At 44.9% G+C, this 13,017-nt stretch overlaps 1 protein-coding gene and 3 non-coding genes across 6 annotated transcripts; all 4 read right to left on the bottom strand.

The window, feature by feature from the left end:
• Positions 1 to 2,987: 2,987 nt before the first annotated feature.
• NCL (nucleolin) lies at positions 2,988 to 12,496 on the bottom strand. 3 transcript variants are annotated; one of them, XM_068544232.1, is made up of 14 exons: positions 12,325 to 12,496; positions 11,117 to 11,233; positions 9,414 to 9,891; positions 8,838 to 9,044; positions 8,642 to 8,728; positions 8,316 to 8,457; positions 7,545 to 7,669; positions 6,502 to 6,625; positions 5,832 to 5,989; positions 5,214 to 5,337; positions 4,892 to 5,025; positions 4,235 to 4,361; positions 3,682 to 3,905; positions 2,988 to 3,500 (listed from the first exon to the last, which is right to left on the bottom strand). In XM_068544232.1, the coding sequence occupies exons 1-14, from the start codon at positions 12,340 to 12,342 to the stop codon at positions 3,424 to 3,426; spliced, it is 2,142 nt and encodes a 713-aa protein (XP_068400333.1). In that variant the 5' UTR covers positions 12,343 to 12,496; the 3' UTR covers positions 2,988 to 3,423. The 3 variants fall into 3 exon arrangements, with proteins under 3 accessions (XP_068400333.1, XP_068400336.1, XP_068400334.1); XM_068544235.1 differs by having other exon boundaries at positions 8,642 to 8,730; positions 8,861 to 9,044; XM_068544233.1 differs by having other exon boundaries at positions 9,414 to 9,876.
• LOC137765514 (small nucleolar RNA SNORA75) lies at positions 4,043 to 4,176 on the bottom strand. The gene has a single exon (XR_011074169.1). It is a non-coding gene; the product is annotated as a small nucleolar RNA SNORA75 (small nucleolar RNA).
• On the bottom strand, positions 4,733 to 4,812 carry LOC137765524 (small nucleolar RNA SNORD20). The gene has a single exon (XR_011074177.1). It is a non-coding gene; the product is annotated as a small nucleolar RNA SNORD20 (small nucleolar RNA).
• LOC137765523 (small nucleolar RNA SNORD82) lies at positions 8,532 to 8,601 on the bottom strand. The gene has a single exon (XR_011074176.1). It is a non-coding gene; the product is annotated as a small nucleolar RNA SNORD82 (small nucleolar RNA).
• Positions 12,497 to 13,017: the final 521 nt, after the last annotated feature.

The following is a 13,017-nucleotide window of genomic DNA, read 5'->3' as shown; positions in this document are numbered from 1 at the left end:
CCTGCTGCTGCCATAGGTTTCCTGCAGTTGGGGGAAGGAGTTTCTCCAGGATTCATTACCTACTGAATACCTACTGTGTGTCAGGGACTGTCCTAGGCCCATGGGACAGAACAGTAAATAAAACCAACACCCTCCACTCAGAGGTTGGCAGGAACACGAGTGTTCTTTTCACATTTCCATGTAGAAGGACCAGCAGGAGAGTCTTTCTCCTCCAATGACAGGGTTACCTGATGTGGAGGAACAGCCACTGGCTCATATAGATTAATTGGATAAAATCCTGTTGAGAGGCTCTACTCCAGGTTTATTCGTTCTCATCCCTCTTCATCCCGGCCTACTGTCACAGACCCTCCACCCCTTTCCTGTGGGAGAAAAGGACGTTGCAGGCGGGCAGGAGGAATGTCAGGTGCTGCAGGGAAGCCATAAACTAGGGGAAGACCAACGACTGGATTTGCAGCCTTTGGTCACTGGCACCCTTAACGAACTCAGTGCTGAGGTGGGGACAGAAGCCACACTGCTGGAGGCAAAGTGGGAGGCAGGAGTGTGGTCCTTCTCGAAGTCTGGCAATAAAGGCTAGAGGGAACGGCTAGGCAGGGAGGTAGGCTCAGCAGACAAGCTCTTTTGGGATGAGAAAAGCTTTGGCACTTTTTAAGGCTGAGGGCAGACAAAGACTGAGTTACAATGAAGTAATCAGTGGGCCAAGTATGGGTAAATGGGACAACACTGAGATAAGAGCAGGGGACAAGCATTCAACAAACTGTAGTTCTTGTACCCAACCGGAATCCACTTTTTTGGCGGGGATTCCACACCATCTCTGTGTGTTGAGTGCACTTCCTGCAGAGTCCCAGACCCTATCACTACTTAAACTGAGTTTGGAGTTGAAGACCCATTGGCCTGAAACAATCTTCGGCTTCCTTCTTGACGCCTCTGTCAGGTGTCCACATCCTTGTGGATGTGCTGCCACCTGCTGGAAGGATGATGGAAGTTGCGACAACCATTTGCCGTAGGGAGCTGCTTTTCTAAAATGGCTGCAAAACCTTCTCCCAATCCAAACCAGAAACCAGAGGAAGCAGGGAGGCCTAGGATTAAGAAGTCTGCAGGACTCCCTACGTGCAAGTCCTAGAGCTCCTCTGCCATCCGAAAGGGTAACCACCCTCCATCCTCATCTTCCTTCCACTGGAAGTCAGAATAATACCCCTGGCTGGAATAACTAGTAATACACAGGGCTGGACTGTTTCCTTCACTTGAGAGAAAAGAAAAACAGCAGTTCGGAAGAAAGAATCCTGTTTTTCTGCTCTTGTCTTGCCCCACAGCAAGTTACAGAGAGGCTGAGATAAAAGCCTGGCACACTATGGGTACAGTATCAGCACCATTAGCTGCCAGTGCGTTTGCAAAGTGGGTTCAGACTTCTATCTCAATGCAGGCCCTACCCTAGGAAGCAAGAACTCCTGCAACTGTGCTGCTAGCAGGGTCAGGTTCAGCCCCCCCTGCCAAAGGGAACCCACCAACACCCCACTACCACAGGGTCTTAAAAGTTAATACAAGTACTGAATAAGCACTGGCTCTGCCAAGCTGGCAAATGCTAATTCATGTTCCTAGATGGCCAAAGAGTCTACTAGGCTTTCAGGTTTAAACCCAGAAAACAGCTGCAGCGTAATGAAGGCCCTGCAGACCCAAAGACCAATCTCACAGGCCCCTTCTTCAAATTCCAGTTTGGGACAGACTGAGTTGCCATTAATGATATAACTTTTCACTTGCTCAGCTAAAACTCTACTCAGCGTTGCTTTAAGACATAACATACTTTAACTCATGAGTAGCCCTAATGGGCTCCAACTAACTAAACTTTTAATTCTAGAAAAATATAGGCTGCCAAGGGTTCATTTTATTATTTTTTAAATTTTTATCAGAGTATAGTTGCTTTACAATGTTGTTAGTTTCTACTGTACAGCAAAGTGAATCAGCTATACGTATACATACATCCCTTTTTTGGATTTCCTTCCCATTTAGGTCACCACAGAGCACTGAGTAGAGTTCCCTGAGCTATACTGTAGGCTCTCCAATGGTTCATTTTAGTTTTTAGGTTTGCCTGACCAGAGGATGTCCCTCTGCTGGCTTGATTTTTCTTCCCAGCAGCACCCAAACTTCCAATCTTCCACCCCTTCAAACCAGGTTATCTGTCCTGGTCTGCGCCTTTAGTACTTACAACGGACTTGACTTGGTGAGTGGTGCATGATATGCGCAAGGTTTAGATTCCCTCATCCTGCCAGCAGCTCATAACCAGGACAAAACTAATTCAAATCCTTTAGTTTGCCCTCTAGTCTACCAGTACCGTACTCTTGAGTTGGCACTTTCATTCTGTACCATCTTGCGCATCATTTTCCAACTAAATATATCATGTTAATCGCTTGACCTAGGCCTTTCATATGACCTTCAATTGGAAGTGGGGGGTGGGCAGGGAATGCTTAATAAGCCAGAACGTCTGCGTTCTCATCACAGTGCAAAACCAAAGGCCTTTCTTGTTGGTTTAACCCGAGGGTGCTGGGGGAATTACAAAAGATAGTAGGTCCATTGGCTAGACTGGTAGTTTCCTCTCCAGCCTCACAGTCCCAAAGCCTCCATCGTGGCCCATTCATCCAGCAGGAATTATACTCATCAGTCATTGCTCTCGCATGCGTATCTATAGGAGTCCGGACCAAAGTGCTCCCTGGCCCTCTTTCCAAAGCACTTTTTCAGGACACCTGACCCCTCACGCCTGTTTCTAAGTGGGATAAGGCCACAGCGGATTTCCAATGAGCCTTTCACGTGACATACACAGGGCTGCAGAAAGTTGATCACCTCACCAGCCATTTCACCAAAACTTATGGCTGGGATACTTGAAACCAAAGCGTAAGCATTTTCACAGGGGGGTGGAGGAGATCTGGAGCGGCACAACTGATTTGCCATGCTCCACTCTCAGTGATATTCCAGGAGAAACACTCTAGGACAGGAAGTACAAGTCTGGCACCAGAGTTTAGGACTTTTAATTTGTCCCAAAGTTGCTAAAGCAAAAATCATGATAAAACATTCTGCTTTCCTTTATAACCCACCAATGCAAAAAAAACAAAAACAAAAACAAAAAACCAAAACCAAAAAACTCCGTAGGAAAAAAATGGTTTTGTACATGGGAGGAAACAATATAAATTCAAAACTTACAGATAGGGGTTAGCTCTATCACTCATCTCTTTAAAAAGTTTTTACGAATATCCAGTCAACACCAACAGGGTTATCTCCCTTGAAATGTTATCTATACGGATTTCCAAGTAGACCACAGGGCTGTATACTGTCTTGGAATGTCCTCAGAAGGCTCCGTCATTGAGCAGGTAACAGAGTAAAAACCTCAGAGTCCTTTCTTTCAAATGGAAGAGGGAAAGACAGGGATAGAAGAAACTATTCAAATTTCGTCTTCTTTCCTTGTGGCTTGTGGTCTCCTCCTCCTCCTCTGCCTCCTCGGAAGCCTCCTCGCCCTGCAGGAAGGCAAGCCATCATTGAAGAGTGGCTGCAAAGCCACCAGTTATCCCCTCCCCAGCAAGATGAGTGAGGACGTGGGGACTGATGCAGGAACCTGGACCTGCAGGCTCAGGCTCCGAAGTGCAGAGCCACGTGCTATCCAGTGTACACGGTTGGGTAGGCCACCATCCTCCTTACCTCCAAAGCCTCCCCGGCCTCTGCCACCAAATCCACCTCGGCCACCTCTGCCACCACCTCTGCCACCGAAGCCACCTCTGCCTCCTCCTCGGCCACCAAAGCCACCTTCACCCTTAGGCTTGGCCCAGTCCAAAGTAACTTTGTTTCCATCAATTTCACCATCTTCCATGGCCTCCTTGGCAGCTTTGGCCTCTTCCTCACTGTTGAAGTCTACAAAACCAAACCTAAAAACACCAAACGAAATTGCTCATTATAAAGCCAACACATGGAACAAATGCCAAGTTACTCTCACATGTTGGATGGTGACACTTAACTGGGAAAAGACCCAGGTGAGGGCAGTTCCCTATGGAAAACTGAAACAGAATGTCCCACAAAACAGCTGAATATACCTCTGTGAAGACAGAAGGCAACAATGCTAGCTCTGTGAATTGTCTCTTCTTCTCGTGCGAATCCTAAACTGTCACCGATCGACAGAAAGGAGCTCAATGAGAAGACGTCTTAGGTGGGAGCTCTCCACCTGGTGGATGCCACACGTCCCCTGCATCTTACTTACCCCTTGGAGGATCCAGTCTCCCGGTCAGTGACTATCCTTGCACGAATAGAGCCGTCAAACGACTCCTTTAATGTCTCTTCTGTAGTATCCTCAGACAGACCTTTGACAAACAGAGTTTTGGATGGCTCTGGGAAAGAAAAAATAAAAATTGTACTTTTTATTAAAGTCACAATTCATAACAACATGCTGGACTTGCATGTTGCAGTCTAGTATCTGACTACTGGCTAAGAATGCTCATCTCAGCACAAGGTAGCCTTTCACCTTGAGTGTCTGAGGAAAAGCAGGTAAAAGCAACTTGGTCAACTAACGTTTAAAGCAAAGGGCTTAGACCAAATGCCATGTCAAGTTTACACTGATCACCAGAGCAGCTGAGAATCTTTTACGGAAAACAGGAGAAGCAGCAACCCAAGCAAGTGAAAGTAGTTCTAAACCAGGCAGCTACAAACACCATGTAAGACAGTAAACCCCTGGCAAATATGCTGCTCAGTGTTGACTTAGCTGGATCAGAACTTGACTATCTAGAGGACTTTTCTTGAGATTTCATCAGTTATTTCTCAGATAATCAGTCATCATATCCAGTATCATTTACTCAGCAGCAACGGAAACGTTCTAGATCTGAGGACGCAACCACAACATCTTGTTAATGAAGTAACTTACGGCTTCTTGCATTAGGTGATCCCCTGGGTCCTTGCAACTCCAGCCTGATGGCTCTGCCCTCAATTTCCCTTTTATTACATGAATTTAAAGCTTCTTTAGCATCTTCAAATGACGCAAATTCTATAAATGCATACCTGAGGATAAAGAGTCAACATTTAGAGTAAGTTACCAAAGTGCACAGCTCCTCTGATGCCACCAAGCCTTTTTCTTGAAACACTTAAAGGGTGCAGCTTCTACTAATGGCCAGGAGAACATGATTTTACCTCCACAAGATACTCTTAAAAGCCTGTAACTGACAACATAAAGATACTAATTATTTTACCCTTTAGATTTGCCATTCTGGTTCTGGGGCACTTTGATAAACGTTGCCTTCTCAAATACTTCCTGAAGAGTTTCTTCCGTTGCACTATAGGAGAGGTTGCTTAAAACCAGGGTTTTTGATTCACCTACAAATAAAGACATGTCAAATTAAGACTGAAGCAGTAGTTCCCAACTACAGTCACAGCTATACATTGTTCTTAAAGAATTTCTGAGCTTGGGAGAGTTAACACACCAATGTTGATACAAGTGGAACCATACCTGGTATTCAACATATCAAGTACCTACTATGTACTGTTACATGCTGCTTCCTTCCACTCCTACTGTTCAGATGTAAGCTGACTGCAGCCCTGTGTCTTCCTAGCATATTCTAATCTTTAAATGCACACGATCTAAGTCCTTTACAGTATAAAATGTGCAAAGGAAGCTAGATTTATCTGTGTTCTAGTACAAAGATTTCATATAGCTCTCATTCAAGACACTCAATTACAAATACAGGTATAACTTGCTGATCTACATCTATATCCAATTTATCAGTCAACTTTATAAAGTACAAAGATGCAAAGGATTTCCTTTCCCTCCATCAATTCCAGAACCCCGTAGGGAGCCTATAAATTCTTACCACTCCAAGTGCTATTCTTTCCACCTCTATAGTCTTGACTTTGACCTTTCTCTCCGGTATAGTACAGGGAAATGGATCGCCCATCTATCTCTGTTCCCTGCTTTTCTTCCAAGGTTTTCTCTGCATCAGCTTCTGTCTTAAATTCAATATAAGCAATCCTACAAAAGGAAAAAACGTTAAGAACTCACTTGATTTTTAAAACCATATTAATTCTCTAACACAAATGTTTTTAATCTCAGCAATATGCCCGTATTTCAGATGAGTACAATAAAAATGTCCTTTGTTTTATAGTAATTGAAATGTTCAAGGTTTCTGCCATCTTCCACTTTTCAATTTAAACTTTCCTCCCACTACAGAAAGTTTGCCAAACACTTCTAGAAAATTTGTTCACAGTAAGTCCACCTCACTACAATTAATTATTTCCAAAACATTTACTGTAAGCTAGGCACATACATAGTATTTTATACATTAGCTCATCTTATAACAAAATCACTCTATTTTATCACTTAAAGTACATCATCCCCACTGTACAGATGGGTGACTGACGTAGGTTACAGAATAATTAATTTGCCCAAAATCACGAACACAGGAACATTAAATCAGCATTTCTTTCATAAATTAGTAAAGTTCATTGATTTTAACGAAACACTGCAGTAGACACGAAACATACCCTTTACTCTTCCCATCCTTGCTGACTAATCTGATCTCCACAGCATCTTCAAACACTTCTTTTAATTCTTCCTGAGTAACTTTATAAGGAAGATTTTTAGCCAAAAGTGTTCTCGCATCTCGATCTAGATTAAAAAACAAAAACACAAAAATGAACTGGATGGCTTAAAAGACCATTTTCCCCCCAAAGATCACCAAAGACTGACCAATGTAAAAGTTCTGTTTAAGAAATAATTTTGAGGGACTTCCCTGGCCGTCCAGTGGTTAAGACTCTGTGCTCCCAACGTAGGGGGCACGGGTTGGATCCCTGGTCAGGGAACTAAGATCCTGCGTGCCACACAGCACAGCCAAAGAAATAAAAATAAAAAGGTTAAAAATAAAAAAAAAGAGATTCTACAACGTAGGAGGCACTCTGCTATTATGGAGATATAGCAGTGGCAAAACAAATTGCTGTCACAGCTGACAACAAACTATGCACTGAATATTTAAAATACAGCTAAATGTTATGTAGTATAGAGAGAGAATATGTTCAGTATTTTTCAGTTAAAAAGATCATTAAAAAAAAAAGTGTAGGGAATTCCCTGGCGGTCCAGTGGTTGGGACTCCGAGCTCCCACTGCAGGGGGCATGCTTCGATCCCTGGTTGCAGAACTAGCATCCCGCAAGCTGCACGGCACGGCCAAAAAATTTTTTTTTACTTTAAAAAATTAAAAAATAAAAAGATCATAAACACACACTTGAAATGTGACAAGTGCATACAGAGAAGGGTAAAAGATGCAAAAGGAGTAGTTAGGGATCTGCTCTAGATCCAGGGAGGAAAGGACTCTGTATTAATTTAGGTACATCTAACCAATTATTTTTTGATTAAGTCTAGCAAGCAGTGCCAGGCCCTGTTGTAAACATTTAACATTCTAATTCATTTAATCCTCACAACATTATGAGGAAGCCAAAGGAAAAAAAGTTAAACTACTTACCCTGGCTTGTCTACATTAGATTAAATACATAACCATTAACAAGTATCATCATTACCTAAAGCTTTACATACCTTTCTTACTGTCTTTTCCCTTTGGTTTTTCTAGTTTAATTTCATTGCCAAAGACTTTTAAACCAGTGAGTTCCAAGGCTTTTTCCAGGTCTTCAGCAGATTCAAAATCCACATAGCCAAACTTCCTTTAAGGTGAAGAGGACAAAAAAAAGAAAAAAAGAAAAAAAAAAGTTACAGGTGGGGGGAAAAAACAAAAAACAAAAAAACCCACCAAACAAGAGCCACGTAACACATATTCTGGGCGAACAGTAACACTAATATGACAGTGCAAGCAAGGATTAAAAAGCACCTATACAATTAACAAAATTGAGTCAGGCTCTTTTAAGCTGAGGCTACAGAGCAGGATCTAAGTACCAAGACCTGATGCAAGTTCACCTCTGAGATCTTCATTAGTTACACTGCGCCTTAACAACTGATAGCAGATGACAAAAAAACCTGTTTAAGCACTAAGATAGGAAAATCCTGTCTGATTAAAAGCATTCACTATTATGGCTTCTCAGGTCTAATAGATACTTCTAGGATAAGCATCAAATCTCATTATTAGAAACTAGACCGTGCTATATCAAAAGTTAAGGAAGACTAGGGAAATTTCAATTTGGGGGTTTTACAATTTGATAGTCCAATGATTTAATTCATTAATGTCTAATCTTTGATGACTTTAACATACTCACATTCAAGGATGATGGGCTAAGGTTCTAAAAGGGGAAGGAAAAAGCATTAGCAGACCCACGAGTATCATGCAGAACTACGGCGTAGCTCCCCCATACTTACCTAGACACACCAATTCTGACATCAACAACTGCAAGATCATTTTTAGCAAAAAGGTCACTGATACCCGTTTTCAATTCAGGAGCAGATTTACTGAAGTTCAGGTTTCCAACAAAAAGATTGAAAGATGTAGTTGGTTCTGTGGCTATACAAAAAATTTACTCAAATTAGTCTATTTTCCAGTATATTTGACTATTAGTCAAATTATTTCTGTACATAGCACATCAGCACATTGCAATATAACATCAGGTTTCAGTATTAAGTCCCTTTGTTGTTCATCACTTGTGCTATTACGTGTTATTTCCCAATCTCCCAATTCTCTAAGTTACCTTCCACTTTCTGTTTCTTGGCTTCAGGAGCTGCTTTTTGTTTGGTCATTTCCTTCTTTCGTTTTCCAGGTGCTTCTTTGACAAGTTCTGGTCAAGATTGCAAACAATCTATGTCATCCACAAGTAGCCACACATACCCAAGCATCTCCTTTAAACAAAACTCATGCCAATGTACTTCAGAATCTAACTTGATTACCTTCCTCCTCCTCCTCCTCCTCTTCCTCCTCCTCCTCGTCATCCTCTTCCTCCTCCTCGTCTTCATCCTCCTCCTCCTCGTCATCCTCCTCATCCTCATCGTCATCCTCTTCATCTTCATCAGTGCTCTTTGCCTTCACAGGAGCAGCTTTTGCTGGAGCTTTCTTTCCTTTGGCTGGTGCAGTCTCCGTAGCTTCTTCTTCAGAGTCTGAAAGAGAAGCCACCTAGTCAAAAACTCAGAACTACCCCAGTTCTATTCCTAGTCCTAGGAAAAGCCAAAGGAAAATAAATGTAATCTTGTCCATGCCAGTGTGCTTAGTTAGTTGCTATAGGAAGAATTAACAAATCACTTGGAAGCAAAATTCTACACTGTGAAAAATACAGGATGAGCTGTTTGAAGCATGTTACTCAGGAGCAGGCAATCATGCATGGGTACCACACAGGCACCACTAGTGCACCACAACCAGCCCAGAGAATCCCTGGGATGATTCGTCAGGAGTATCGCATTACCACCCACACCTCGCCCCTAATGTATCTTGCAAACAGGAGCCCAAGGACTCCCAATACAATGCCTTACCATCCTCGTCGTCCTCATCCTCCTCCTCGTCGTCTTCATCGTCATCTTCGTCCTCGTCATCCTCATCATCTGAGGCAGGAGCAGCAGCTGCTTTCATCACCGCTGGCTCGAATTCATCCTCCTCCTCCTCTTCATCATCCTCATCCTCCTCTTCACTGTCGTCTTCATCTTCCTCATCACTGTCTTCCTTCTTGGCATTCTTGCCGTTCTTTGCTCCCTTGGCTGGAGCGGCTGCTCCCTTCTTACCAGGGGTTGCTACCAATGCTTTGCCTGGTGTGGCTCCCTTTTTGCCAGGTGTTGCTACTGCTTTGGCAGGTGTAACCGTCTTCTTGGCTGGCGTAGCGGCTGTCTTTTTGCCAGGGGTGACAACTGCTTTCTTTGCCGGTGTGGCAACTGCAACCTTTTTTGTTGGGGAAACCATCATCTTCTTTGCTGGAGTTGTGGTAGCCTTTTTGCCTTTTTTCTGAGGAATAACAACCTTAAGAATAAATAAAAACCAACATAGGCCTGTTTCCAAACTCAGAGAGCCTTGGTCCCATAAATGAATGCTAAATTCTAACACTGCCTCTAGTTGAAGACCACATGCACTAGAGGTTAGCAAGTTAAGCTACAGGGTCAAGTAACATGTCCTTCTGTACGCTTGAAGCCACAGTCCTCATCCTGCAGCACACCCTAACACGGACTCTGAAAATAGACTGTCTGGATGCCACTGCGTGGGCTTAGGCAAAGTTTTAAAACTTAATCTTAAGCCTCAATAGTTTTCCCATCTGAAAATAACTCAACCTTATACATTGCTTTACGGATTGAGTTGATGTACGTAATTAAAAGCCTTACACATAAAAAGGACTACCTGTTAAGTATTATTAAGTTATTTGGGACTCTCACAGTGGGTGGAGGAATAAAGTTCACTGAATGCTCATTCTTAGGACCAAAGAGAAAATGAACATCAAATAGTCAAGCTGTACAGTCAATCGCTGCAAAATTAATACAAAGAGTGAACACATTAGCTTGATAAAAAACTGCCATTTATCTACATTTAAGTCACACTCAAAACCACATTTTGTTGACTATTGGTTTTATCAGGTTATGTGTGTCAAAATAAAATCTTTATTAAATTCTAAATAAGAAATATGAGCAAATACAGCAATTAGTTGTCTTTACAGTGAGCCAACAGTAGCTGGGAGTGCTAATTAAGTGCTAACACAATGGGAGGTGGCAACCCTCAATCCACACATTATAACAGTGTTTAGTATTATCAAGCCCATATAGGATAACAGAGACCAATTAATCCTACCTAGAGACTAGAAGAATCTGTTAAGGCTAACCTCAGACCTAAATATAATGCTCAGAGCTGCCACTCGCAGGACAGTTAACTGTCCAGGCTGTTTCTCCAGCTGGTACGTGGGGCTAATGTGTTCAAAGTGGAAAACTAATAATATATTATTGCATTATATCACACCAAGCCCTGCAGAGGGCACATGAAAACTCCACACCTTTCCTCTCAAGTTCATTCACTTACTCTTATGGTATCTTGACAGGTCGGTCAATAAAAACTTTGTGAAACGCTAGACCATTACAACAGGTCATATATGAATGAATATAATCCTATTTTTTGCCAGTATTTTCAGACATCCACTATCACGTGCTTTTAACTCTCCATTTTGTAGTTTAACACAATCCTGCGTTAAACTATATACAATTACCTCTTCTCCACTGCTATCATCCTCTTCATCTTCTGACATTTCCTCATCTTCACTATCTTCTTCTACCTCCTTTGGGGGAGGAGCCATTTTCTTGGGGTCACCTTGATTTTTACCGGCCTAAAACGGACACATTACACATTACACTTCCCACATTTCAGGCCATTCTTCAGAGTAAAACTGCAGTCATCTCCCTCAGAACCCGCTCTTCATACTGTTAAGTACAATTCACATAAAAACTACTCTTCATACCAATGTTAACACAGGTGAATTCTCAACTTCCCACATATTTCCTGTCAAGTTCTTCAAAAACCAACCTTAGGATAAAAACGCAACCTCAAGAAAACGGTCTCTCTCTTCTTGCTACCTCCTTTAAGCACACCCATTTTAAACACTATACATCCAGCCAGAATCGAACCTTGCATCGCGGCACAATTTTTCAATAGAGCCTACAATCGGACCACTGTAACAGCTAACAATCCACGGCCCTTCACCCGGGGAAAACCACCTTAAAAAAGCCTTTGGGGTAAGTTGTGGTACCTAATCTCACCACCCTCGTCTGAATTTGAATTAAGGCAATCTTAAAGAAAAAAAAAAAAAATCCACGTCTTAATCTTTAGTCTTCCATTAAGTTTTCCTTTCCCAGGTTATCAACCCCGCCCCTTTCATCCCCGGCAGGGCCACGTGGGGGTAAGTCGCAGGCCACCATGTGCGCGCAGCCCGGCGCAAAAAGCACGCGGCAGGGCCTCCTTCCGGAGCCCACCTGCCGTCCGCCCGCCCGCCCGGAGCTGAGACCCCGTGGGCCGCCGCTCTCCGCCCCAGGGCCCTCAGCAGGCACCAGGACCCACGCGGCGCGGCCCACGTGGCGGGCCGCGAGCCGGGGCACGTGCGTCAGGAGGCGGGGCTCCGCTCGGGCCCGTCGCAAGAGTTTGGCCTCATCCGTGCGGGGCCCAGCGCCCCCTTCCCGCGCTCAGCCCCCAAGTCCTTCCCCGCCGCATCCACCATCCGCGGCCCCTGCCGAAGCTCTTCACGTCGCTACCACACAGCCAAAACCCGCGAGACCTCCCAGCTAATCGCGCGAGACTTCCCGCACTATGGCGCCCTCGAAGGCGCCCGGGACGGCGCGCAGGCCCTCCTCCTGGCGGCGCCGCGCGCGCGCTCCTCGAAAAACAGGCCTTGACGTCCGTGCTCGCGCGGGCAAGGCCTCTTACCTTTGCAAGCTTTACCATGATAGCTGCTATGACTGCGGAGTGTGTGGCGAGCGAGTGGCGCAGATGAGCCCAGAGGAAACGAAGCAACGTCGATGGCGGCCGCTGATCGCAGAGCTCGTACGCTTGGCTGCCAGCTAGAGCTCGAGACTGAGGCGAAAGACTGAGCCTGCCCAGTAATCGCCTCTGGAAAGGCGACGACGGCGCCCTCGTGACTCCGCCGCGACCAACCAGAGTTCGCGTCCCTCCCATAAGCCAATCGCGAGCCTCTACCTGAGAACGGCGTGGGGCGGGGCACGGGCAGGAGTGGGCGGGCAGAGGAGGCCAGAGAAGGGGGGAGGGGATTCGTGGCGGCGGCCTGGGGGCGGGACTCGCTTTGTGCAAGGCCAGCGCTGACTGGGCCGTGGGCGCGCGGTTCCCGGAGTGCCCATCCACAGCCCGCGCTCCCGGCGCCTGCGCCTTGGGACGGACATTTTTGGCGCCGCGTGTTCCTAATTCCCGGGCGGTGGGTAGCGGTGGTTTCCGGCTCCCCAGTGTGTCCGGGTCTTGTCGGCTGTGGAGGTCTTGAGTTTCCTGGGCGGCTTCACGCGCGACCCCGGCCCGCACTCCACGCAGAGCCTCCTGGAGGCAAGAAAGATAAGAGTTTGCCCCGTTTTCTAATTAGCCCGAGACCGTCGGGAATTCAGGGTCCACCGC

The sequence above is a fragment of the Eschrichtius robustus genome, chromosome 5 (genome assembly GCF_028021215.1).
Source record: "Eschrichtius robustus isolate mEscRob2 chromosome 5, mEscRob2.pri, whole genome shotgun sequence".
Taxonomy (NCBI): Eukaryota; Metazoa; Chordata; class Mammalia; order Artiodactyla; family Eschrichtiidae; genus Eschrichtius; species Eschrichtius robustus.
This window is presented reverse-complemented; position numbering and strand designations above follow the sequence as displayed.

What these genes read in the sequence shown, in the direction of transcription:
- NCL (XM_068544232.1), bottom strand. An exon ending in ATGATAGCAGTGGAGAAGAG is followed by an intron (nt 9,892 to 11,116) that starts GTAATTGTATAT and finishes TTTATTCTTAAG; the next exon opens with GTTGTTATTCCTCAGAAAAA. An exon ending in AAAGAATAGCACTTGGAGTG is followed by an intron (nt 5,338 to 5,831) that starts GTAAGAATTTAT and finishes CTTTATTTGTAG; the next exon opens with GTGAATCAAAAACCCTGGTT.